This window comes from Nyctibius grandis, chromosome 26 (genome assembly GCF_013368605.1).
Source record: "Nyctibius grandis isolate bNycGra1 chromosome 26, bNycGra1.pri, whole genome shotgun sequence".
In the NCBI taxonomy this organism is placed as follows: domain Eukaryota; kingdom Metazoa; phylum Chordata; class Aves; order Nyctibiiformes; family Nyctibiidae; genus Nyctibius; species Nyctibius grandis.
Window position 1 is genome coordinate 289,515 of NC_090683.1, and position 25,186 is coordinate 314,700.

Below are 25,186 nucleotides of genomic sequence, written 5' to 3' on the forward strand. Positions count from 1 at the left end.
AAAAATATATTTAAAACATTGTTCTGTGAAAATAATTGTTTCTCTTTGTTCAGTGTGAAAGCAGCTTAGGCAGCTAGCTAAGGTGAGGCTGGTACACTGCAAATATCAAAATATTGACAGGCAAATTGCATCATTAAAGATGAGGGTAAAAACCCAAGTGACAGCATATATATTGAGCATGGAGACTGAAGAAACAGTTCTTGTTTTCCAATAAGAACAAGTACCACTGAGGACAGATACTTTGCAGCTTCTACAATATTTATAAAGTTCTTGAAGATAAGCTATTTTTTATTTTAGTGTCTAAGGTATTACATAAAAATGCAGCATTATCTGCAATGCAATCAAGTTTTTAGCAATTAGCAGGAAATTTGAGGCTCCCAAAAATTCTGCAAGGAGAAACAAATATCTCTAGAATACAAATGGCTTTTTTTTTATCATCTGAACAATTCATACCTTACATCATCTTTGCTGATTTCTAAGCTAGCTTTCCCAAGAGGCTTCCCATCACAGCTCTTCATCATCCATATCACAAGCAAGGAACCAGGCCAGTTGCACATAAGAATAAACTCTAGAATGTGCTAGGTATGTCATTTCAGCCTTCCTACTGGCATAAATGCAAAGATCAAAATAGATCTCTAGCCTTTCTGAGGTCTTCTTGGTGGGATTAAAAAGGTAGCTATGTTACAAGATTGGGAATAAATCAGGTAGGTCTGCTGTTGCATGGAGAATCATTAGAATGAATGAATAAATGAGGAAGAGGAAGGAAGGAAGGAAGATAGATACAGGACATCTCTGTGGAAATTCCAGTTGAATCCATTCCGTAGACTGAGTATTTGCTGGAACACAGACAACTGAGACAGTATGATTTATTTTAGGGAGAATATTATCATGATCTAGTCTTTGCTTTACTTTATAGACAAATCCCCAGGATGGGATTTAGCTGACTAAACACAGATGTATAATACCATATGAGATTTTGTGGTGATATATGCTGTCTCCAGCTGCTGCTCCAGAAGAGCATCATACAAAGGTTTTCCATAGACATTGCGTCACATCTCTCAGCTCTGTGACTATAGATGGATTATGCATCGACATCTAAAATGGTACTGGGCATCTACATCTAGTCAAATTATGCTCACCTGTTCTGACTATAAGGAAAAATTAGAAGCATAGCTTACATGAAGACACCTAGAGTGCAGATATATAAATTTAGGTGTAGAAATTCTGAATTTAATCTTCCTGTTTAGAGTCAGATGAGATGAACCTTATGGCTGACTGTTTTTAATTACATACTGGAAGAATTTGTGCAAAGAGGATTTCTACAGGCACAAACTGTTATGCAAGAAAATGAGCTGAAGAAATTCAATGGCCTATCATATTTGATGAATAACAATAGAAGATCAAGTAGTCTCTTCTGAATAAGAATGTTAACGAGTAATACCTAGTTCACCTAGTGTTATCTCTGTTGATTGCATGCTACAGGGTACCAATGGAGCAGGAGAACTCTACCACCACTGTGCAAAAGTTTTTCCTTGTTGGTTTTACTGAAAGTGCCATGATGCAGTATATTCTCTTTACAACTTTCCTCATAATCTACACAATTACTTGGCTTGGAAATGTCACTATCATCACCACAGTAATCACAGATCAACGGCTCCACAAGCCTATGTACTTTTTGCTGGGAAATTTAGCCTTCATAGACCTCAGTGAATCCTCAGTGACTCTGCCCAAGATGCTATGGGACCTCCTGTCTGAAGTTAAGACCATTAGTTTTCAGGGATGCATTACACAGATGTTTTTCTTCCATTTCACAGGAGGTGCTGTGGCCATCCTGCTCATAGTGATGGCTCTGGATCGGTATGTAGCTCTCCATAAACCTCTGCAGTACCTAAAAATTATGAATCACAACGTCCTCCTCGGGCTGGTAGCAGGAGCATGGGTAGGGGCGTTTGTTCATTCTATTGTGCAGGTAGCACTGGTCATTCAGTTGCCATTCTGTGGACCAAATTTTCTAGACAATTTCTACTGTGATGTCCCACAGGTAATCAAACTGGCCTGTACAGATATCTACATGGTTGAGCTACTCATGGTGTCCAACAGTGGACTGCTTACAATCCTCATCTTCATTGTCCTGATTGTTTCATATGCTGTAATCCTGGTCAAAATCAGGACACACATCACGGAGGGGAAGCACAAAGCCTTTTCCACTTGTGGAGCTCAGGTTGCGGTGGTGAGCATCCATTTTGTACCCTGCATCTTCATCTATGCACGTCCGTTCCAAAAGCTTGTGGTGGACAAAGCCATGTCGTCTCTGTATACAGTCATGACTCCAATGCTTAATCCCATAATCTACACACTGAGGAACACAGAGATGAAGAATGCCATCAACAGATTATTCAACAACATCTTTTGCAGAATGAGAAATTCACAGCTGTCCTTCCTTTCTTAGATGGTTCTTTTCTTTTACAGAGAAATGTAAAAACAAAGCAGATACTGTTAACTTAATAATTGACATTTGCTGTTGACAAAGAAGGAAATCTAAATAACAATAATTAACATGTGACTAAAATGATAATGCTGTCTCTGAAGGTAATAACTTCTTGGGAACCAAAGTGGTCATTGACTAATAAAATGACATGCATTGTAAAGAAACATGCATTATAAAGAAAATCAACAGCAGTAGCAACAATTTAAAGGGCTCTTTTTTTCTATTATTGTAGCTCATGCTACTAAGGGTTCAGTTAATCTCCAAGTTTCTGATTTCTAATATATTCTAGGGAATTTAGGTATGGATGTTTCTGGTTTTCATGTTTTCATGTGGAATATTCATGATTGGATGAAAAAATGCAGAACATCATACAACTTCACAATATACACAAATATTTTGATTGTTTCTTGAAGAAGAATGTAAATACATATTCTATTTAAAATTTTCCTCACTTTCTTATAAGAAATATTGTTTGTTCAGATAAATGCATTGCAGTGAAATACTGATCATTTATCATTATCACAATAAAAATGTATTCCAGGAAATCAAGCAGCAGTGAATAGAGATCAAGTCCATTGCACAAGAATAGAAGTCTTATTCAGTTAATTTCCAGGTATTTAATTTCTTAATTGATGCAAACATAGCCCAAGGTAGGAGAGACAAAGATTCATCACTGACTTAGAACTTAGCATTCCTCATTGAGTATACGGAGACCTGGACTGCCTATTCTTGCAGTTTCGTCACCACATTCATATTTTTAAGGTCAGTAGGTTAGATATGTGGTGGGAAGCCAACTAGAAAACATATTTTTTACTCTGTTTTATCTTTACTGAGAGAGCAAATTCTCCTTAAGGCACTGCTTCCTTCCTTCCTCCCTCCCTCCCTCCCTCCCTCCTTTCCTTCCTTGCTTCTGTCCTTCCTTTCTTCCTCCCTCTTTCTTTCTTTCTCTTTCTTTCTACTGAATTTCAATTTACTAATAAAATATAAAAATATAATTATTGCTTCAAAACACAACATTTTTCTCAAGAGTTAAGATTGCAGGCATGCATTGGGTGTGGTTGGGAAGGAGTTAACTTTCTTCATAGCAACCCCTTGGTGCTGTGTTTTAGACTCATGACCGAAACACCATTGATAACACACCTATGTTATACTTATTGCTGAACAGTGTTGACACAGCGTCAAAGACTTTTCTGTTTCTCATGCTGTTTCTCCACCCCCAACAAGCAGGCTTCAGGTGGACAAGAGGCTGGGAAGGGACACAGCTAGGACAGCTGACCCAAATTGTCCAAAGGGATATCCCATATCATACGACATCCTGCTCAGCAATAAAACTGGAGGGAGTTTTTCAAAAGTAGCCATTACTCTGAGAGTGGCTGGGCTTTGGTCTGATGGTGGTGAGAGACTGCTCTTGCATAATTTTTTTTTTCTTTTTTTTCATTCACTTATTAAAATCTGCCTATCTCAACCCAAGAGTTTTTCCTCATTTTTGCCCTCTCAAAACACATTACCATACAAGCTGCTATGATAAAAATTAACTTAATTCCAACCAGACCCAGTGCAAGGTGGAGGACAGCAGGAGAGATCATTTAAATTTATGTGTGGATTTTAACTATAGAGTCAAATATTTAGGATGCACTTCGATTGCCTATACATAAGTGCCTTAATCTCTTTGAGGTACCCTTGGAATATCAAATTAGCCCAATTGGCCCCAGCTGATGTGGCAGAAGACCTGTGGAAGTCCTCTTGTTCAAACAGACTGACAGCTTGAGGCCAGATAAAGCACTCAGCAGTGTCTGAAATGTCAGTATGAGTGAGATGCTGTCTTAGCATGACTTAGCATGTCATTTTAGACATTGTGGATTATCTTTCCTAATCTTCAGCAGATTCTACAGATAGAAGTGTCTCTCGTAGACTTTTTACCAGATCTGCCAATGCTGTGTGGATGTGTTGGATACCTTGATGCCTCTGAAATGAAACCAAGATATCTATGCTTGCACAACTGAATCTTCTTTAATTCTGCACTTAAAGGTAGATATTTATACATGAAGTATGTGTCTAACCTGTCATTTAATCAAACAATATATACTAAATAACAGCAAAAGTCTACCGAGATTGTCACAGTTCTAGATCACATGACCTCTGAGGAGACATTGAAGGACTTGGGTTTGTCAACAAAGAAAAGACTGAGGTCTAACAGTAGCCTTCAACTTGAAGAAGTGTTACAAAGATGATGAAATCAAACCCTTCTTGCTAGTGATAGACAATATAATAGGGGACAATGGCCACAGATTGTGGCTTAGGAGATTTAGCTTAGGAAAAACTTCTTCAGTAGCAGAGTAGTATGGCACTGGAAAAGATTGCCAAGGATGGTTTCGGATATCCATCCACAGAGTTTCCAAGACTCATCTAAACAGCTCATGGATAACCTGATCTAATGTCAATGGTCAATCTTCCTCTGAGGGGGAGATCTGCATGAGAGACCTCCAGAGATACTGTCTCACCAATATTTCTGTGCTTCTATAATTCTGTGGTCTGTGGAGTCTGCAGTCTGAATTTCAAAACCACTGTAGTTGATGAGAATCACAAAATTATAGAATTGTTTTGGTTGGAAAGGGCCTTTAGGATCATCGAGTCCATCTACCAACCTAGCACTGCCAAGTCCACCACTAAACCATGTCCCTAAGTACCACGTCTACTCGTCATTTAAATACCTCCATGGATGGTGACTCAACCACTTCCCTGGGCAGCCTGTTCCAATGCATGATAACCCTTTTGATGAAGAAATTTTTCCTGATATCGAATCTAAACCTCCCCTGGCACAATTTTAGGCCATTTCCTCTCATCCTATTGCTTGTTACTTGGGAGAAGAGACTAACGCCCGCCTCACTACAAGATCCTTTCAGGTAACTGTAGAGGGAGATAAGGTCTCCCCTCAGCCTCCTTTTCTCCAGACTAAACAACCCCAGTTCTCTCAGTCGCTCCTCATCACACTTGTGCTCTAAACCTTTCACCAGCTTTGTTGCCCTTCTCTGGACTCGCTCCAGCACCTCAATGTCTTTTTTGTTGTGAGGGGCCCAAAACTGCACACAGTATTCAAGGTGTGGCCTCACCAATGCTGAGTACAGGGGGACGTGCCTGAACTTGTCATTCTGTATCTCTTTTCTGAGTCAAGAGAGAAAAACAGGCACTTTTTGGAAGGGATTTCTCTAGGCATTTCAAATATTTTACCTTAGGATACTTGCCCTAGAAATGCTTGTGTCATTACATCGATTTTAAAGGAAATCTCTATGACTAGTGGAGCTATCTACAATTTGGACCTTCAAAATTAGATAAATTGAATACCAAACCATAGATCTTCAGTGATTCAGTGATGATTCTTGACTTAACTCAATGATATATTTGTGAAAGTTACTCTTTTTCAATTACACTGCAGTATTTTATCTTCTTTAATGAACTGTTTCCACTGTATTTATGCTTTTCAACATTCTGAAACGCTGCTTCTTGCAGAACTCATTGTTTGTACATATTTTTGAAAATTCTTTTCTAATACAAAAGAGAAACAACTATATTTTTACAACAAAAATAGGGAAATCAAATACAGTGATCACATTGTGTGGCACTCATTGGCTTGATTCATTTGCCAGCTCTTAAGCCTTCAGCCTAGTCTAGAAGGATGCAGATCTCCTTTAAGTGTTGTCTCACACCTGGATATCTCAGAGACTTTAGAGTACCTCAAGTGACACTAAATGCCTATCTTAAAGCTACTGAAGGAAAACCCAGTAGTGTCCTTGACTATAATGGCAATGTAGGGAGTTAACTCACAAGTAGACATCTTCATGCATCCTTATTGCTTCATATACTGTCAGCCTTGTCAAGATGACACGTCATGGCACAAGAGAGCATAAATAAGATATATTCACCAAAAATTTCTTGGTGAGTCTAGTTGATATAGTGAAACCTACAGAAAATAAAAGCTCTTTTTTTGGTGGATATTGCCAAACATGTTACTTGTGGTTACTCCCTAAAGACCAAAATCTTTAAAATTTCCAGTTAGTTTTGCTGAAATATAAATTAGATGAACTAACTTTTAAAGTAAAGATGCCTCAGACTGGTTACCTAAGGTAGAAAAGCAATTATCAAAAATTTTTTTTGGTACAAAAAAATGTCTGTCCTTCTCATTGTACTTCTTGATTACAGGGTTGGCTTCAGTCAACTCAGTGGCTGTTACAGTTATCTCTCTGTGATAGCTGTTTGGTACCGACTCATCCCAGCAGTCTGACAGTATCTCAGGGAGCTGCAGGCTTCCAGTTCTTTTCTGCGATCCTAAAACCCTCACATTCCTTAACCTGTAGACCATAAGCATGCCTCTTCATAGCATGATCATTTGCTTCAAGAAAACTGATCTTATCTTCTTCCATAGTAGTTCATTTGATACAGACAATCCCACTCTAAAGGAGTATAACATTCAAAGTGGGAACAAACGAATAAGACAGATACTGTCTGTCAAATTGAATTAATTGCTCCTTTAGAATATAACTGTACAGTGTAATCAAAAACTTAGTAGATAATCAGTCACAATATACTCCTGAGAATCAAAAAATTCCTGGGTATCTTAATAAAGTCATCCAAATGTGGAAGTATTATTTATTAAGGAAGGATTTCAGGTGGCTGTTAATGGCACAAGCTACAGGCGCAGACATTCTTTAGGAAACACTGTCATCATACACTACTAAAATTTTCCCGGGGGAAAAATAGAAAGGAGAAAAATATACATGACTCTCAAACAAATGAGGCAGGAAAAACAAACATCTCATAGGCCGGGGAGAAAGCATAGGAAGATGCATTTTTAAACCTGGAAAGAATCTCTTATGACATTGGACTTCTCAGTGAAGCTACAAATACTATATTCTAGATGATCAAAAGTAGGCTGTACATGCAACTTAGAGTTGTGTTGATAAGAATTAAGTGATCTGAAGAAGAATCATTCTGTAGCATAGATTGATTTTTATCTGACAAGGACGTAAGGTGACTGGTTTTCAAAAAAAAAGACAAGTCACTCAGCATTAGACACGGTAACAGAAAAAAAAATATGCCAGTGAAAAGCCAGCAGGATCCCTGGAAATAACAAAAAGGGTATTTCAGGGCAAGATTCAGCACACCTTATTCAGTGTTAACAAGATGCAACCTCCCTAGACTCCACAGGCTGTATTGATGGGAACTGCATTTAATATAAAGGGACCTAAGTTGAATTTCCTCTGACTTGGCACTCCAGAAAGGATTTCTCATCTTCAAGTGTCTTTGTTGGAATTTCAGGTATTCCAATAATGATAAGTTACAATAGTTCCAAAGAAAAAGGGTGACTGTTCAGCAGGGAGTTAAGCTATTCCATTTTCTGCTCAGAACTGAACCCTAGAAACAAGTCTCCTGATGGCGTTTTTCATTTCAGTATTTCTCAGGGTGTAGACCATGGGATTCAGCACTGGAACAAGCACAGTGAAGAAGATGGATGCCACTTTGTCCAGTTCAAATGTCTTGAAGGGCCGAGCATAGATGAATATTCCTGGAATGAATGTTATGCTTATTGCCATTATCTGGGCTAATCAGGTAGACAAAGCTTTGTGTTTTCCCTTGGTGACTTGCCTCTTTACCTTGACTAAAATGACAGTGTATGAAATGTGCAGTAAGATAAAAATTACTACGAGGAGCAGTCCACCATTTGAGACCATCAGCAGCTCTGTCAGGTAGGTGTCAATGCAGGCCACTTTCAGGACTTGTGGGACATCACAGTGGAAATTGTCCAGGGTGTTAGGACCACAGTAGGGTAAAGGGAGAAGCAGAGCAATCTGTGTTGCAGAGTGAATGAATCCACCTGCCCATGACCCTGCCACTAGACCTACACACACCTCACAGTTCACGATTGTCAAGTACTGCAAGGGCTTATGGATAGCCACATACCAATCAGCTGCCACCACTGCAAGAAGGAAGATATGAGCACCACCAATGCAATGGAAGAAAAACATGTGAAGGATGCACTCCTTGAATGGAACAGTTTTGTACTGTGAGAGGGGACCTGACAATAGAATTGGAGTATTTGCTGATGATTGGGTGATATCTGTGAGTGCTAAGTTGGCCAGGAAGAAGTACATGGGTGTGTGCAAGTGGTAGTCAGTGATAACAATGGTGAGGATGGTGATGTTTCCCAAGCAAGTCATCATGTAGACAATGAAGAAGACCATGAAGAGGAATTGCTGGATCTTAAGACTGTGTCTGAAGCCCAGGAGGTCAAATTCTGTCACAGGATTGGTTACATTCTGCAGTTCCATTCGTTACCATGCGAGCACGCCTGTGAGAGGAAAAATGTAAAAAGGAGGCTGAGGAAAGCAAGCATTTCAACACCAAGAGAGATGATCTTTCCCCTCTTCTGGCTCAGAAGCCCCCATCCTAGAAACCTCCTTCTATTCCTGCACCGTACAGTGGAAATTTTGTTCTGTGGAGGTAGTCTTAGTATTGGGAACTGTTTTCTTTGATCTTCAGTTTGGCTCCTCTGCATCTATACCCTTAAAATCCAGTGTAACTTTACAATTAGGTGCTATCTTATTCAACAGACTTCTGTTTCCCCAGGAGTGCAGGCTTTGGCCCCTTCTCAGTGCAACAGTACTTATCTCTAATATTACCTTTTTCCATTCACACATCAAGAGCCCTTATTCCACATAGGACTGCTTTGTCTGCAGTCTGAGAGTTGCCCAATTCCTCTCCTCCACAGAGGACTCCAAAGAGAAAACAAAATAAAAAAAATACCCCTCATACATCATTCATACATCAAAGTAGATGCTAGGAACAGACTTACTATGAAATCTATATGAACTTTCCTGGGTCTGAACAAAAATGGTTTTGCTATAGTCATTAAGGGATTCCTGCTCTGGCAACCAATCATTAAGAAAATAGAGTGTTTTATGATGTAGTAGTGTTTACTGTGCTAGTCCTGTGTTAGCCAGAGGAAAACAGGATGTATTGCACATTCTTTACTTTGCAGGCATATCTGTTTCAGGGCAGAGGCAATCTGAGGGAAAAAAAAAAAACTTCATCACGCAAAAGAAAGCCCAGTTTCTTGAATTTCTCTCCAGTATCATGACAAGGGCAATCTGAAGAATGAGAAAAGACAAGCTGTTATGAGGCCCACTGGGCTCTTCATCACATCCTGCAGGTGAGTGTGCTCTGGACTTGAGAACAAACAGCTGACAGCGGCGGCAGCAGCGACAGCGACTTGAGGTTAGTGCGGGGGCGAGGGTGACATCGGGCTGTAACCGGGCGGTTTTCGTACTCTTGGCCCCCCCGGAGCAGCAGTCCTGAGCTGCTTGCCCCCCCCACCCCGGACCGTGAGGTTCCCGGCAACAAAAGAGGAGAGGAGAGGAGGGGGCATAGCCAGATGCACTACGGGCGATTTAAATGCACCACCCCCTGTTGATTGGGGGTGGTGATTGATTGGGTGATAAAAAGTCTCCTGGAGGACAGGGACTAGTCCCTGCCTAGGGGGTAGAGGGGGAGTCAGCAGTGACTGTGTGAGTCAGCAGTGACTGGGTGTGTCCCAGGGCAGGAGAGGCTGCAGCAGTTTGCAGCTTGTTGGGGAGGGCGCTGACTCCCTCCCAGTGCACAAAGCAAGGAAGGTGCCAAGGAGCTGTGATCCAGGGGTGTCACCAGCAGGTATTTCCCAGCTCAGTGAAAGAACAATGGTATCTACCCCGTGGAAGAAGACCAAAATGGATGTGGGAACCCAGACAGAGCTCCCACGGAAGGAGGCGATGGTGCAGGTTGCCGGCTGCAGGGAATGCTACAGCGTCTCTGTGGTGTCAGGGGGCTGTGTGCGCTGTGAGCAGGTAGATGTTCTGCTCGGCCGAGCGGCACAGCTGCAAAGCCAGGTTGAAAGGCTTCAAGCTGAAGTAGAAAGGCTTAGGAGCATTCGGGAGGCTGAAATGGAGATAGACTGGTGGAGCCAGGCTCTGCCCTCCCTGCAACAAAAATGGGAGCACCTGCCGGAGAGCTCCCAGGATCGAGGGACAACTGTACTCTGCCCCTCTCAGGTCGAAAACAATAACTTAGAGGAGAAGAGTGAGTGGAGGCAAGTCTATGGCCGTGGCAAAAGGCGAGTGCCCTCCTTGCCTACCTTGCCTCCACAGGTGCCTCTGAGCAATAGATATGAAACCCTCGTGGTATACAGCCGGTCCAATGGGGATGTGGTGGAGAGGCAACCTATATCAGAGGTCCCACCACAGTCAGAAAATCCTGACAGGCGTATAGCTACCTCCTCCACAAGGAAGAAGAGAAGAGTTTTAGTGGTTGGAGACTCCTTCCTAAAGGGATCTGAGGGCCCAATATGCAGAGCTGACCCCCATCACAGGGAGGTCTGCAGCCTGCCTGGAGCCCGAATCAGGGATATCACCAGGAAACTCCCCAACCTGGTGAAGGCCACAGACTACTACCCCCTGCTGATCTTCCAGACAGGTGGGGAAGAAGCTGCATCCCGTAGTCTGAGGGGGATGAAGAAAGACTACAAGGCCCTAGGACGGTTGGTGAAAGAGTCTGGGGCACAAGTTGTTTTCTCCTCCCTCCTTCCATTTTCAGGTGATGACGTGGGATGGAATAGTAGGATTCTCTCTATTAATGCCTGGCTACGAGACTGGTGCTACAGGCAGGGCTTTGGGTTCTTTGATAATGGCTGGTTTTATAAGACACCAGGCGTGACCGTAATACATGGGAAAGGTTTATGTCGTAGGGGCAAAAGGGTTCTGGGACAGGAATTAGCAGGGCTCATTCGGAGAGCTTTAAACTAGATTCGAAGGGGGATGGGGTAGTAGCTGGGCTTGCACCACTGGGGCAACGCTCTAGTGTTGAGGTAGACCAGGAGGCCTCCCATCCCCCTGGGGTGAAATCGGTGTGCTCAGCTCGCTCCCTGAAATGCCTGTACACCAATGCACGCAGCATGGGGAATAAACAGGAGGAGCTGGAAATCCGTGTTCGGTCGGGGGGCTATGATTTAGTGGCAATTGCAGAGACTTGGTGGGATGCCTCGCATGACTGGAATGTGGTCATGGATGGCTATGTCTTGTTCAGGAAAGACAGGCCGCTAAGGAGAGGTGGTGGAGTTGCTCTTTATGTGAGTGAGCAGCTAGAATGTATTGAGTTCTGTCCAGGGGCGGATCAGGAGCGAGTTGAGAGTTTGTGGGTGCAAATTAAGGGGCAGGCTGGCAGGGGTGATACTGTTGTGGGTGTCTATTACAGGCCACCGGATCAGGATGAGGAGGGTGATGAGGCCTTCTACAGGCAGCTGAGAGCAGTCTCGCAATTACAGGGCCTGGTTGTTGTGGGGGATTTCAACTACCCTGATATTTGCTGGGAGGCCTACTCAGCCAGCCATCCTCAGTCCAGGAGGTTCCTCCAGTGCATTGATGATAATTTTCTGATGCAAATGGTGGATGAGCCAACTAGGAGAGGAGCGCTGCTGGATCTTATCCTCACTAACAAGGAGGGTCTGGTTGAAGAGGTGAAGGTTGAGGGCAGCCTTGGTTGTAGTGACCATGAGATGGTAGAGTTCAGGATCTCATGTGGCAGGAACAGAATAGCTAGCAGAATCACAACCCTGGACTTCAGGAGGGCCAACTTTGGCCTTTTCAAGCAATTGCTAGGGGAAATCCCATGGGACAGGGTACTAGAAGGTAAGGGGGCCCAAGATAGTTGGTTAGCATTCAAGGGCTGCTTCTTCCGAGCTCAAGATCAGAGCATCCCAACAAGTAGGAAGTCAAGGAAGGGTACCAGGAGACCTGCATGGTTAAACAGGGAACTGCTGGGCAAACTCAAGTAGAAGAAGAGGGTGTACAGATCATGGAAGGAGGGGCTGGCCACTTGGGAGGAATATAAGTCTGTTGTCAGAGGATGTAGGGAGGCAACTAGGAAAGCTAAGGCCTCCTTGGAATTAAACCTTGCAAGAGAGGTCAAGGACAACAGAAAGGGCTTCTTCAAATACATTGCAGGTAAAGCCAACACTAGAGGCAATGGAGGCCCACTGATGAATGAGGTGGGGGCCCTGCAGACAGAGGATAAAAAGAAGGCGGAGTTACTGAATGCCTTCTTTGCCTCTGTCTATACTGTTGGAGGCTGTCCTGAGGAGCCCCGGACCCCTGCGGCCCCAGAAGAAGTCAGGATAGAGGAGGAATCTGTCTTGGTAGATGAGGGCTGGGTCAGGGACCAATTAAGCAATCTGGACGTCCATAAATCCATGGGTCCTGATGGGATGCACCCGCAGGTGCTGAGGGAGCTGGCGGAAGTCATTGCTAGGCCACTCTCCATCATCTTTGCTAAGTCGTGGGCAACGGGAGAGGTGCCTGAGGACTGGAGGAAAGCGAATGTCACTCCAGTCTTCAAAAAGGGCAGGAAGGAGGACCCGGGGAACTATAGACCGGTCAGCCTCACCTCCATCCCCGGAAAGGTGATGGAGCAACTTGTTCTTGGTGCTGTCTCTAGGCACATCAAGGACAGGGGGATCATTAGGGGCACTCAGCATGGCTTCACCAAGGGGAAGTCATGCTTAACCAACTTGATAGCCTTTTATGAGGACGTAACCCGGTGGATAGATGATGGTAAAGCTGTGGATGTGGTCTATCTCGATTTCAGTAAAGCGTTTGACAAAGTCTCCCACAGCATCCTCGCAGCTAAACTGAGGAAGTGTGGTCTGGATGATCGGGTAGTGAGGTGGATTGTGAACTGGCTGAAGGAAAGAAGCCAGAGAGTGGTGGTCAATGGGACTGAGTCCAGTTGGAGGCCTGTGTCTAGCGCAGTCCCTCAAGGGTCGGTACTGGGACCAGTACTATTCAATATATTCATTAATGACAAAAACTGGGAGGAGTGGCTGACACAACGGAAGGCTGCGCTGCCATTCAGAGAGACCTGGACAGGCTGGAGAGTTGGGCGGGGAGAAATTTAATGAAATATAACAAGGGCAAGTGTAGAGTCCTGCATCTGGGCAAGAACAACCCCATGTACCAGTATAAGTTGGGGGCAGAGCTGTTGGAGAGCATAGTAGGGGAAAGGGACCTGGGAGTCCTAGTGGACAACAGGATGACCATGAGCCAGCAGTGTGCCCTTGTGGCCAAGAAGGCCAATGGCATCCTGGGGTGTATTAGAAGGGGTGTGGTTAGCAGGTCGAGAGAGGTTCTCCTCCCCCTCTACTCTGCCCTGGTGAGGCCGCATCTGGAATATTGTGTCCAGTTCTGGGCCCCTCAGTTCAAGAAGGACAGGGAACTGCTAGAGAGAGTCCAGCGCAGAGCCACGAAGATGATTAAGGGGGTGGAACATCTCCCTTATGAGGAGAGGCTGAGGGAGCTGGGTCTCTTTAGCTTAGAGAAGAGGAGATTGAGGGGTGACCTCATTAATGTTTATAAATATGTAAAGGGGAAGTGTCATGAGGATGGAGCCAGGCTCTTCTCAGTGACATCCCTTGACAGGACAAGGGGCAATGAGTGCAAGCTGGAACACAGGAGGTTCCACATAAATATGAGGAAAAACTTCTTTACGGTGAGGGTGACCGAACACTGGAACAGGCTGCCCAGAGAGGTTGTGGAGTCTCCTTCTCTGGAGACATTCAAAACCCGCCTGGACGCATTCCTGTGTGATATGGTCTAGGCAATCCTGCTGCGGCAGGGGGATTGGACTAGATGATCTTTCGAGGTCCCTTCCAATCCCTAACGTTCTGTGATTCTGTGATTCTGTGATTCTGTGATTCTGTGATTCTGTGATTCTGTGATTCTGTGATTCTGTGATTCTGTGATTCTGTGACTTTATATTCAGAGAGGACCCAGGATATGCAGACTGCAGTTCATTTCACTTATACAGTCCTAGGCACTTCATTCTACTTACAGATACCTGAATTAAGATTCAATCATCCTCTGAGTGTGTCTAGTTCTTGTTATTGGTTCTAAGCAGACCTTGATATCTAGCTCAATCACAGAAGTGGGACTGCCCTTCTAAAAGTAAATGTTCAAAGTAATTTCAGATGTCCTAAAATATCTGAGACATTTATGATGGGCTGGCAACTGCCATATATGATTTAGGGGTGACACATACCCTTGAGGTATGGCAGATAGAATTCAGATGGCATGCTCTGTACCTTTCTGTTTAGTAACTTGGATCCCACCTGCAATGTCTTTTAGATACATACATTGAACTCCACCTCACTTGACCTCAGCCCTCAGCATCCTAAATCTCTGTACATGAACTAGTTGTGCAGTCCTGCTGAAGTCAAGGTTGAGGAAATGGCACCTGCAGAATTTGATCATTTTGTCCTAGTCTTGATACCTACCCTAGGATGAGACAAGGTATGCTCTGGGAATGCCTGTGTCTCACCACCAACTCTAAGGAAGCCCAAAAGGCTAACTTATATCTGGATTCCTATCCTATCCTGTAGGTATCTGAAGATATGTGATCAGTATTCTATTCCCTGACCCTACAAAGAGGCACTTTTGACAGCCTTTAGGTGCCCAGCGCTTATTCCAGGACAAGACAGACTTCTATTCTGCCCTACCTGCTCTAGTTCACTCTGTTCTCCCTCTTGTCTGTGAAGACTCCATGTCACATCTCAGAGCTTTCATTTTCACACCAGACTCTCTTCTCTCCACTTCCTTTTGCCATTCAGTCTCATTCCAGGGATCCTGCACTCCAGCCCCTATTTCTCTTTGTCTTAAATTCAGTGAGTCAGCATGCCAGATCCTTTGTGTACTTCGCCACTTACCAAGTCTGTTTCCAACCCACCAGAAGGCAGAAGTTCCTCGTGCCCATTTTTTCTCTGTGTGTCCCAATTACCTGCCCAAAACGTGAAATCTTCATTTCTCCCATCTGAGAATGTGAGGTGTTGTGCATTTCTCCAGGCATCCTTCATACTCCTCCCACACTTTCTCAGAATTCCTGTAGACTCTTGTCCTCACAAAATGTTTTTCTCATTTTTACCTCAGTTCCTGTCTGCACTGATCAGATGACAGGTTCTCTTATGCTATGGACAATAAGCCTTGCTTGCTGCTGAGTGCATTTTTTTGTAGGGGCTGAAGTTTACATAGTCAGTTGGTTTGATTCAGTATGTCTGAATGGCTGGCATGGACAAAGCCTGAATTTGGGATATTTCCTCTTTGTGTATGCATCCCCTTGCCTGGAGAGTCAGTTGTTCAATTCAGAGAGAAATCATAGGGTAAGTCAAAATGGGGATTGCTAGAGAATTTGGGCTTGTGCTGTGCTGGTGTCAATCAAGAATTTAGAGTAATCTATTCCTCCCTTATCCTATTTGAATTTTCATTTGAAACAATAAACTTCTGCGCACAGGTGCTCTGACTAGCAGTACCTGGTTAATTTGCTGGTCACAGTTTGTGTGCTATGTTCCCTGAAAACAGAGATGTCAGGGAGCAGGAACAGTTGCCTTCTCCTCAAGGGAAGGCAAGCCAGCTGCTGAGAGTGACAGCGAGGCATACAGGAGCAGCCCACCTCACCAGCAAAGGCGGCAATCACACAGTACACACAAAAAAAAAAAAGAGCAGAGCGGAATCATTGACAGTAACCAGTCAGCCAACAGCCCAGTGAGTACTAGAGGGAAAGGGATGCCAGGGAACATGACGCCACTAAGCTCAACATGATTAAGACCAAGCAAAGGATAAGCTGCATGAGGGAAAGTTTTACACTCACACAAACATGCAAACACACAATTAACTGAGATTTTTTTCCAAAATTACCGTTCAAGTGAGCCAGCACAGTCGAGCCCAGGGGAAGATGACACTCTCCAGCCAGTCTCAGGAATGAGTTCTTGGGTGGCAGTTTGGCACCAACATGTGACAGCTTCTCCTCGGGTGCCGTGTATCTGCACACTGTAGCAATGTTACCCTCTTATATTTACTACAGCAGATGTCAGCGCAGGCTACCAATCAGAAATTCCACAGTGACGTCATTCCAGCAGTTTCAGACGTTGTTCTGTTGTCACTTGTTGATCCAAGGTCGTTCACGTCTTGTTCTCATTGTCCCGTTTGCCATGGCTCACTACATCCAGCTCCTGTTTGCACTGCAACTCGTCTCTTGGACAAAACAAGGCCATGATACTCCCACATCAGCTAGACAAGTCCATAGCAGGGAAGCAGGTTGAAATTTAGGCCAGGAACTCAAGTAGTCAAGGTGAGGTAAAAAACAAGCAAGATAAGAGGCCAGGCACAGCGTACCTGCAGCATAGCTAGGACAAGAAAGAAAAGGACCTAAGCTTAAACACTTAAGTAAGTCCTGAATCAATTGGCAGAATGGAGTTACCAGATGAGGCTTCGCACAGCTTTCTTATAACTTAGATGTGTCACAGCAGATTAATACAAGGTTAAAAAAACACGTTATATTGGTGCTGACCTTTAACACAGGTAGCTAAACCGTTGGGGATGGGAGAAGAGAGAAGAGACAGCAGAGAAGGATTACACAGAAGGATGTTACAGGCAGGTCAGGGCACTTAAAGCCTGTTGCTGCATCTGTTGTCCCATCAAGTCCGAGAAAGTCATCATTAGTAAATTGGGACTACTGGCTGAGGAGCCACTGACATCCAGAAAGGCCGAGCTGGCCAGCAGAATGTACATGGGGTTATAAAGCCATGGGTCGCTGATGACCATGATGATCATGTGTCACCATCATGACACATGATGGTGAAGTTCCCCAGACAAGTTATGACATAAACTATTGAGAAATGCATGGAGAGAAAATACTGAACAAAGAGTTGTCTGTCCACTGAATCTTTCTTCTGTTATGTTTTCTGAGGATTGCACTGTGCCAGCTGTTAATCTCAGACTCTCTCTCTGAAACACCTGCAAGGTTTACTAACAGGATCAAGAAAAAAAGAAAACCAGGACAGTATTGTCTGGGAGATTTAGGGATTGTGTCATAAGGGAATGAATTAAAAAGTTCATGGTTTATTTTATTCTGTAGATGGTAATCCCACAAGCACAAGAGGCTCAGTAAATGTCCTTCTGTGCTAAGATCCATGAGCCTGAATACTTTATGTGACTTCCTACAGTACTAAGAGTTACATTCCAGGATCATATCAGTAGTCAACAGGTAAAACCTGTCTAATCAATAAATTTTTGGCTCATTAATTGTGTTGATTAATGGTATATGCACTTTAGTAAGAATAACCCATTTGTCAGCTCACAGCTACAAAATCAGCAAATTACAGAATCATGTAGGATGAAAAGACCTCTTGAAGTTTCCAGTCCAGCCTCCTGTCCAAAGCAAATTGCTCAGGGACCTATCCAGTTAAGTCTGGAGTATCTCTTAGTATCTCTGTGGCAATGCCACAACCTCTCTGGACTCCTATTCCAATGTCTGTCCACTCTTGGTAAAAGAAAGGTGTTTTTTTTTTTAAACTGAGTTTGGTTTTGTCATGGTACAACTTGTGTCTTATGCTCCTCATCTAATGCTGTACACCTTTGAGAAAATTCTGGATCAGTCTTCTCTACACCCTTATATTAGGTACAGGAAGACAGCAATAAGCTCTCCTCATAGCCTTCTCCTCTTAAGGCTGAACAAAATAATTTCTTTTAGCTTGTCCTCCATTGGACTTCTTACAGTAAGTCCACGTCTTTCTTCTACTGGGGTGGCCAAAACTGGGGAAATTACTTCAACTGACTCTCACAAGTGTCGAACAGAGAAGGATTACTTCCCTGGACGTGCTGACCACTCTTGTAGTTTCAGCTCAGAATGCAGTTGATCTTAGTTGCTGCAAGAACATACTGTAGACACACACCTAACTTGTGCACCAGGACACACAGATGTTCTTCTGCAAAGCTGGATACTATTGCAGCCCCCACCCCTCCAGCCAGCATTGTTACATAGTGTTACTATATCCCAGATATAAAATTTTGTGTTTGCAATTTTTAAACTTGAGAAGATTTCTTTCAGAGCATTTCTCTGGCCCATCCAAATCCTCCTGAATAGCAGACTGTCTTCCTAATGGGTATTAATTGGTTTAATCAGTAATTGTCCGCAAGGGTGATCTCTGTGGGAGGAGATAATGAACTGTCATGTGTCAGTCAAAATCTGTTTCACCCAGCTCTGAAAACAATGCAAACAACCAGGTCTATGTGGGTCAGGGACATGGGAATTGCATACCAAAACTTCACACATTCACAGAAGCACATGGTGTTCCTGGTCAAACGTGTATAAAATGGGAGCTAGCAGCCAATACAGACTGGAGACACACTTTTGGTGGGCGTAGGGTGGGAGAGAACACTACATGCAAAGAGGTATATGTACCCTGAAGGGACAGCAATCTATTGATAAACCACACTACATCATGTACAACCTCTGAAAGGACTATGACCCATGAGCTACTCATGCTGGAGCATGGACACCTGTGAATGGACTGAAATGCAACTATATGCTTTGCTAGATCAGGCACATTACAGAGTGCTCCTGCCTGCTAGACTGGTGAAAAAAACAATAAGCTTAGGGTGGCAGAGAGAAACTGCTGTGTGTAAAGTAACAGAAAACAGTTACACATATCACTTCAACCCCCTATGCTGCCCATCACCTTAACAGCAGTGTTTTGACAGGCCGAATATAATCCACAGCAAAAATATAGAAAGTTGAGACCAGGTGGTGGTCAGGGAGACATCATCAAGTAAATTTCCCTGTCTTGATACTGTTTTGCCTGTGATGGTAACTGATGGAAGATATGGGTAGCATCATGTTCTGTCCACAGAATCATAGAATGGTTTGGGCTGGAAGGGACCTTAAAGCCCATCTAATTCTAGCTCCCCCTGCCATGGTCAGAAACACCTTCCACGAGATCCAGATGCTCAAAGCCCCGTCCAACCTGGCCTTGAAAACTTCCAGGGAGGGGGCATCCACAACTTCTCTGGACAACCTGGTCCAGTTTCTCAAAACCCTCACAGTAGAGAATTTCTTCCTAATATCTAATCTAAATCTACCCTCTTTCAGTTTAAAACCATTACCTCTTGTCCTATCACTACAGGCCCTTATAAAAAGTCCCTCTCCTGATTTCCTGTAGGCCCCCTTCAGGTACTGGAAGGCTGCTAGAAGGTCTCCCCGGAGTCTTCTCTTCTCCATGCTGAACAGCCCCAACTCGTTCAACCTGTCTTTGTAGGAAAGGTGCTCCAGCCCTCTGATCATCTTCATGGCCCTCCTCTGGACTTGCTCCAACAGGTCCATCCTTCTTATGTTGGAGGCCCCAAAGCTGGACACAGTACTCCAGGTGCTGGATGCATTGTGCAAAGAGTCAGGAGAACAGGGGTGCAAAGGGACCCAAGAAAACAGTAGTGGGATGGGAAAAGAGTTGGGAAGAGAAAGGAGAGTGCCTGCTCCAAGGCTATGTACCAGTGGTCTGGAACAGAGACTGTATCCCAGTACAGAAACCGAAGGAATTTGTCTAGGAGTTGTAAAAATGATACAATGCATTAAAAGCACCAGGAGAGAGATGCGCTGCTTTGGTATGAGAGAGTGCAAAGGCATAGGATCTGCTTCAGGAAGAGCTCCAAAGAGATTGGGACCACTTAACAGTGGTTCAAGAACTGAAATTACTGTCTCTGTCAGACTAATGATCTTCTAAAAGAAACATTAACACAGTGCAAGATACCCTTGTTCAGAAGTTTGTAGCTATAGAAACAGCCAGGGTGTCCTGCCAGGCAACCCCAGTTACACTAATTGAGCAGGACTGTGGAAATGGGAGTTCTGTTCCTCAGCAAGTGGCTGCTAAACTGCCCTTTACTCAACGAGAAATTAAAGATGTGGGAAACTTACTGTACCAAAACACCCTTGCAGTGGCTGTGCAAGTTGCTGGGAAACTGAAGCCTTGAAGATACAGCTGATAGTTCAGAAGTACAGAGCTCTTGGGAGCCTGGGACCTATGTCACCTGTAAAAGACTAACACCCGCCTCGCTACAACCTCCTTTCAGATAGTTGTAGAGAGCGATAAGGTCTCCCCTGAGCCTCCTTTTTGGTCTCTTCTCCCAAGTAACAAGCAATAGGACAAGAGGAAATGGCCTCAAGTTGCGCCAGGGGAGGTTTAGATTGGATATTAGGAAAAAATTCTTCACCAAAAGGGTTATCAAACATTGGAACAGACTGCCCAGGGAAGTGGTAGAGTCAACATCCCTGGAGGTATTTAAAAGATGTGTAGATGTGGTGCTTAGGGACATGGTTTAGTGGTGGACTTGGCAGTGCCAGGTTAACGGTTGGACTCAATGATCTTAAAGGTCTTTTCCAACTTAAATGATTCTATGATTCTGTGATTCTAACTCACAGTCCTCTTGGAAGATCTTTCTTGAGGGAAAAGATAATGATTGGGAATAGTCAACATGGATTTGCCACCAATAAATCATGCCCGACCAGACAAATTACCTTCTACAATGAAATGATGAGAGCTGTGGATGAAGAGATATCTGTGGATGTAATCTACTTGACTTTAGCAAGGCTTTCAACATAGTCTTTGTTAAGGGATGGTATAAGCAGCTGCAGCCTCCAGCCACTGGAGCCCAGCCCAGAGCCCAAGGACCCGACAACTCTGCCCAGGCTGAGGCACGTGGCTGCCACTTTCCCATCTGCAGGTCCACCCCGTAGCAAAGTTAAGCACATATCCCAGAGACACAGCGACACAAACACATAGGCAAGGCACACACACACACTCAGAGGCACATGCAGGACACTGACATGGCCAGTCACACAGGCTGCCACAGACAAGGTGATGCCTTCAGCAATAGTCACAGGCAGGACCCACATCACACACAAGCACAGACAGCCATGTCCCCTCTGCTGTGGTTGGCAGAGGCAGGAGTGCAGATACACACAAGACACTCAGGGTTCACAAGCCCAGGCATGTTTGTGAGTCCTCCAAGAATCAGCATAGCCCCCCTGTCCACTTGGTACCCCTGCCTGGATCCTGGCCCTCAGACCCACCCCATGCGTCTCCTACTCGTCAGCTGGTCCAACTTGATGCACCAAACACGCAGCACTCACACAGTGGTCCCACAGGCGCGCCACACCATGGGCACAGACCCTCTGCCCACCTGATTCCAGACCCACGGTCTCCTCCTTGACAGCTAGTTCAGGTTGAAGTTTGCTAGTGAATTACAGATGTACATCCCTGATGCACACCAGGTTTGGGGAAGACACAAACATTTGCCCCCTCCACCCACAGCAGCTGTCATCCAGGCACACAGGCTTATGATCCACAGTTCCGCCCCTGTCACTGGTGCTGAGCCCTCTCATAAGCTGCGCTCATGCAAGTCCCTCCCAGTACCTAGTTTTGGGAACACACACTGTTCCCTCCCAGTGGCTGGCAGCTGAGACCCTGCTGGCACAAGTAGCTGACACTGGGGCCCCATTGGCTCCAGTAGCTGACACCACAGGCACCTGCATTGCCAGTCTAACTCCAGTAGCTGACACTAAACCCACTCAGACCGGTCCCCTCAGTACCTGGCACTTAGTCCTTGCAGCACGTGTACACACAGGATAGAGAGCGATTACGTAGAGAGTTAAGGAAAGATTTAATATGAAAAGACAGACTGCGGTGATCAGGTGCAGGGCTCTGCCAGGCAAGCGCACTGACCATCTCTGTTTCACATGTAACTCACCCCTTTTATAACCCTTTCTGTCTATTTCCATCGATGTTCATCCCAGATCCCCTTCCCCTGTACGTTTCTTCCTCAGTGTGCACAGTCCCACCAGCCCCCTCCAGTATCTGGGACTGTTTGTATTTTTATCAGTTGGAAAGTCCAGGTTGGCCCTCTCTGAAGTGATACCTGCAGTTTCTTGACAGCCCATCAATTAGTGTGACTGATCAACTTTGTTTCTTGTTGCCTTCCTTAATGTCTCCAACATTGTTTGTGTGTCAGGGCTGTGCCTCTGAATGTTTTGTTTACTACTTGCTCCTTTTACTTATGATCCCCTTTTGACAAGGTCCTTGATCAGATGATGTTGAGGGAGTAGATGGTCTCTCCTTCCACATATCACTACAGTTTCCACAGCATCCTTGTATCTAGTTCTGGATATTAATGGTCTGAATGGATGGACTGCTAGATGGGGGAAAAAATGGATGGATGGTCTTTGGATTCAAAGGGAAATGGTGAATGGTTTGTCATCTACCTGGAGACTGGTTGTGATGGGATTTGCTCAGGGGTCTATCCTTTGATCTGTCCTGTTTAATATCTCTATCATAGAGCTGGAGGAGGAAACAGAAAAGAGTCTCATACAATTTATACAGAATATCAGTGTGAAGTGATGGCACTGTCCATCACTGGCACTGATCGACAGTCAATACACTCGAGTGCAAGGGAGGCCATTCAGAAGGACCTAGACACACTAGAGGGACTTCATGAAACTGAGAAATCTCATGAAACTGAGAAAAGATAAATGCAAACTCGTGCACCATGGATGGATTAATCACCTGGATCAGTAGAGGAGGGGCAACAGCCTGCTTGGGTAGCAGCACTACTGAAAAGTGATGGAGGCTATCAGCATCCTGAGCCCTATCAATAAAACTGTAGCCAGTAGATCAAGCGAAGTATTCATTCTCTTTTATCTCATCACCTGTTAGACCATATCTGGAATACTACTTCCAGTTGACAGCTTCCCACTACAGGAAAAATATTGACAGTCTGGAGTGATTCCAGTGGAAAGCCAGGAAGATAGTTGGGGGCTGGAGCACAGCACATTTGAAGACATGCTAAGGGAACGGGGTTTATTCAGTTCTAAGAGAAAGCTTAAGTCGTGTTTGATTAGACAAAACAAGAAATATTTTCACATGAGGTTGTCCAAATGCTGGAACATGGGCCCAGAGAAGCTGCAGGACAGCAACCTTGGAGACATTTAAAATTCAACTGGACAAGGTCCTAACTGAACTATCTTTGAGAAGGAGGTTGAACTAGAAACCTCCAGAGGTGTCTCCCAAGCTGAAAGATCCTGAGCACAGCTAAAAGAGGCAGCTGGCAGATGCAGCAGTTTGCACAGCAGTTTCTGGGCTCTGCTTCTTTGGGATCTCCTTGGGATATTCTCAAATTTCTGCAAACTTTGTCTGGGATTGTCAGGGGACTCCTAGGAACCCCCTGAGGAACTCAGAGGGTGCCTGCTGCTGCCAGTTAGGGGTAAAGATAAGGATTGCCACAGGAGTCCTTTACTTCTGGCAAGCTTCCAGTAAGATCTTGCAGCTTCTAGTGACCTTTGTCAGCTGCCCTTGGTCAAAGGGTCCATATGCGATGGAGTTAGAAAGTTAGATCATAGCAGCCCCTATGGTGCTGTGTTTTACATTTGTGGCTAAAACAATGTGGGTAACACACCAGTGTTTTGGCTATTGCTGAACAGTGCTCACACAGCATCAAGGTTTTCTTTCTTCCCCCCACCTGAAAGCCAGAAGGCTAGGGGGTGGGCAAGAGGATGGGATGGGACACAGCCAGGACAGCTGACCCAAACTGTCCAAAGGGATATTGTATACCATGTAACATTGTGCTCAGCAATAACAGCTTAGGGAAAAGAGGAGGAAGGGCACATTTGGGGCAAGGTGTGTGGGAGAATTTGGACAGGTGTCTAAACCAGTTTTCACTTCCAATGGCCTGGGAGTTGATGCCCGAACAGACATGTAATCTTGCTGAAATGGTAGAACATCTGAAAGAAGGATGCTTTTTTTATACCAAAAATATACAGTGAATTCTAATGCTGAAAGGTAGAAGTCCTCTTCCTTCTGAAAACTGGTTTTGACATAAAACAAAGCAAGGTCAAAGGGCCTTCACAAGAGAATCAGTTTTTGGGAATAAAATGGCAAAATGGGTGTTGTCACATCGCAAAGGATGTGTTCAATAAGATAACGACTACGTCCCCACCAGCTAGCAAAAAAGAAACACAAGCTTTCCTGGGCATTGTGAGTTTCTGGAGAATGTATATTCCCTCTTGCAGTGAGTTTGTGAGTCCTCTCCATTAAGTGACCTGAAAAAACAACTTTTTCAACTGAAACCCTGAGCTGCAGTGAGCCTTTGAACAGATCAAACGAGAGAGTTCCTGCAGCAGCCCTTGAAGCAGGCCAGAAAGGACCAGCTGTGAAGAGTGTACCCTACACCACACCTGAGGAGCATGATCTCACCTGGAGCCTTTGGCAGAAAACATTCAGAGAGACTCAAGTTTGACCTCTAGGGTTTTATAGCTGGAGGTATAGGGAATGTCACTACTCCCTGAATGAAAAGGAGATATTAGCAGCATACGAGGGGGTTTGAGCTGCTTCAGAGGTCAGCATGGATTTATGAATGGGAATTGTGCTTAACTGACCTGATAGCCTTCTACAATGAGATGACTGGTTTGATGCGGGGAGACTTCAGTGCAGTTTTTCACACTCTGTCCTGTAACATCCTCACAGACAAGCTGACAAAGTATGGACTAGCTAACTGGGTAGTGGGGTGGACTGAACACTCACTTAACTGCTGTGCTCAGAGGATTGTGATCAGGGGCTCAAAGTCCAGCTGCAGGCCAGTGAGGGCTCATAGCTGACTCTTGTTCAACTTGGTGTCCACCAGGACTTCAAAGTATTTCTCTGCAGCACAAGAAAATTTTCTGAGAATGTGTAAGCAGGGATTTAATGGATTTTCGAATGGTATAACATATATGGCTTTAAAGTGGTGTTTTCAGTCCTGGAGTGCCCTT

General features: G+C 44.4%; 1 protein-coding gene and 1 pseudogene across 1 annotated transcript; one reads left to right on the forward strand and one right to left on the reverse strand.

Annotated features, from left to right (window-relative positions):
• Positions 1 to 1,489: 1,489 nt before the first annotated feature.
• Positions 1,490 to 2,449, forward strand: LOC137673934 (olfactory receptor 4D1-like). The gene has a single exon (XM_068419003.1). The coding sequence runs from the start codon at positions 1,490 to 1,492 to the stop codon at positions 2,447 to 2,449; it is 960 nt and encodes a 319-aa protein (XP_068275104.1).
• A 5,435-nt stretch (positions 2,450 to 7,884) lies between these two features.
• Positions 7,885 to 8,811, reverse strand: LOC137673935 (olfactory receptor 4D1-like; annotated as a pseudogene).
• Positions 8,812 to 25,186: the final 16,375 nt, after the last annotated feature.

What these genes read in the sequence shown, in the direction of transcription:
- LOC137673934 (XM_068419003.1), top strand. Translation starts at nt 1,490, where the DNA reads ATGGAGCAGGAGAACTCTACCACCACTGTGCAAAAGTTTTTCCTTGTT.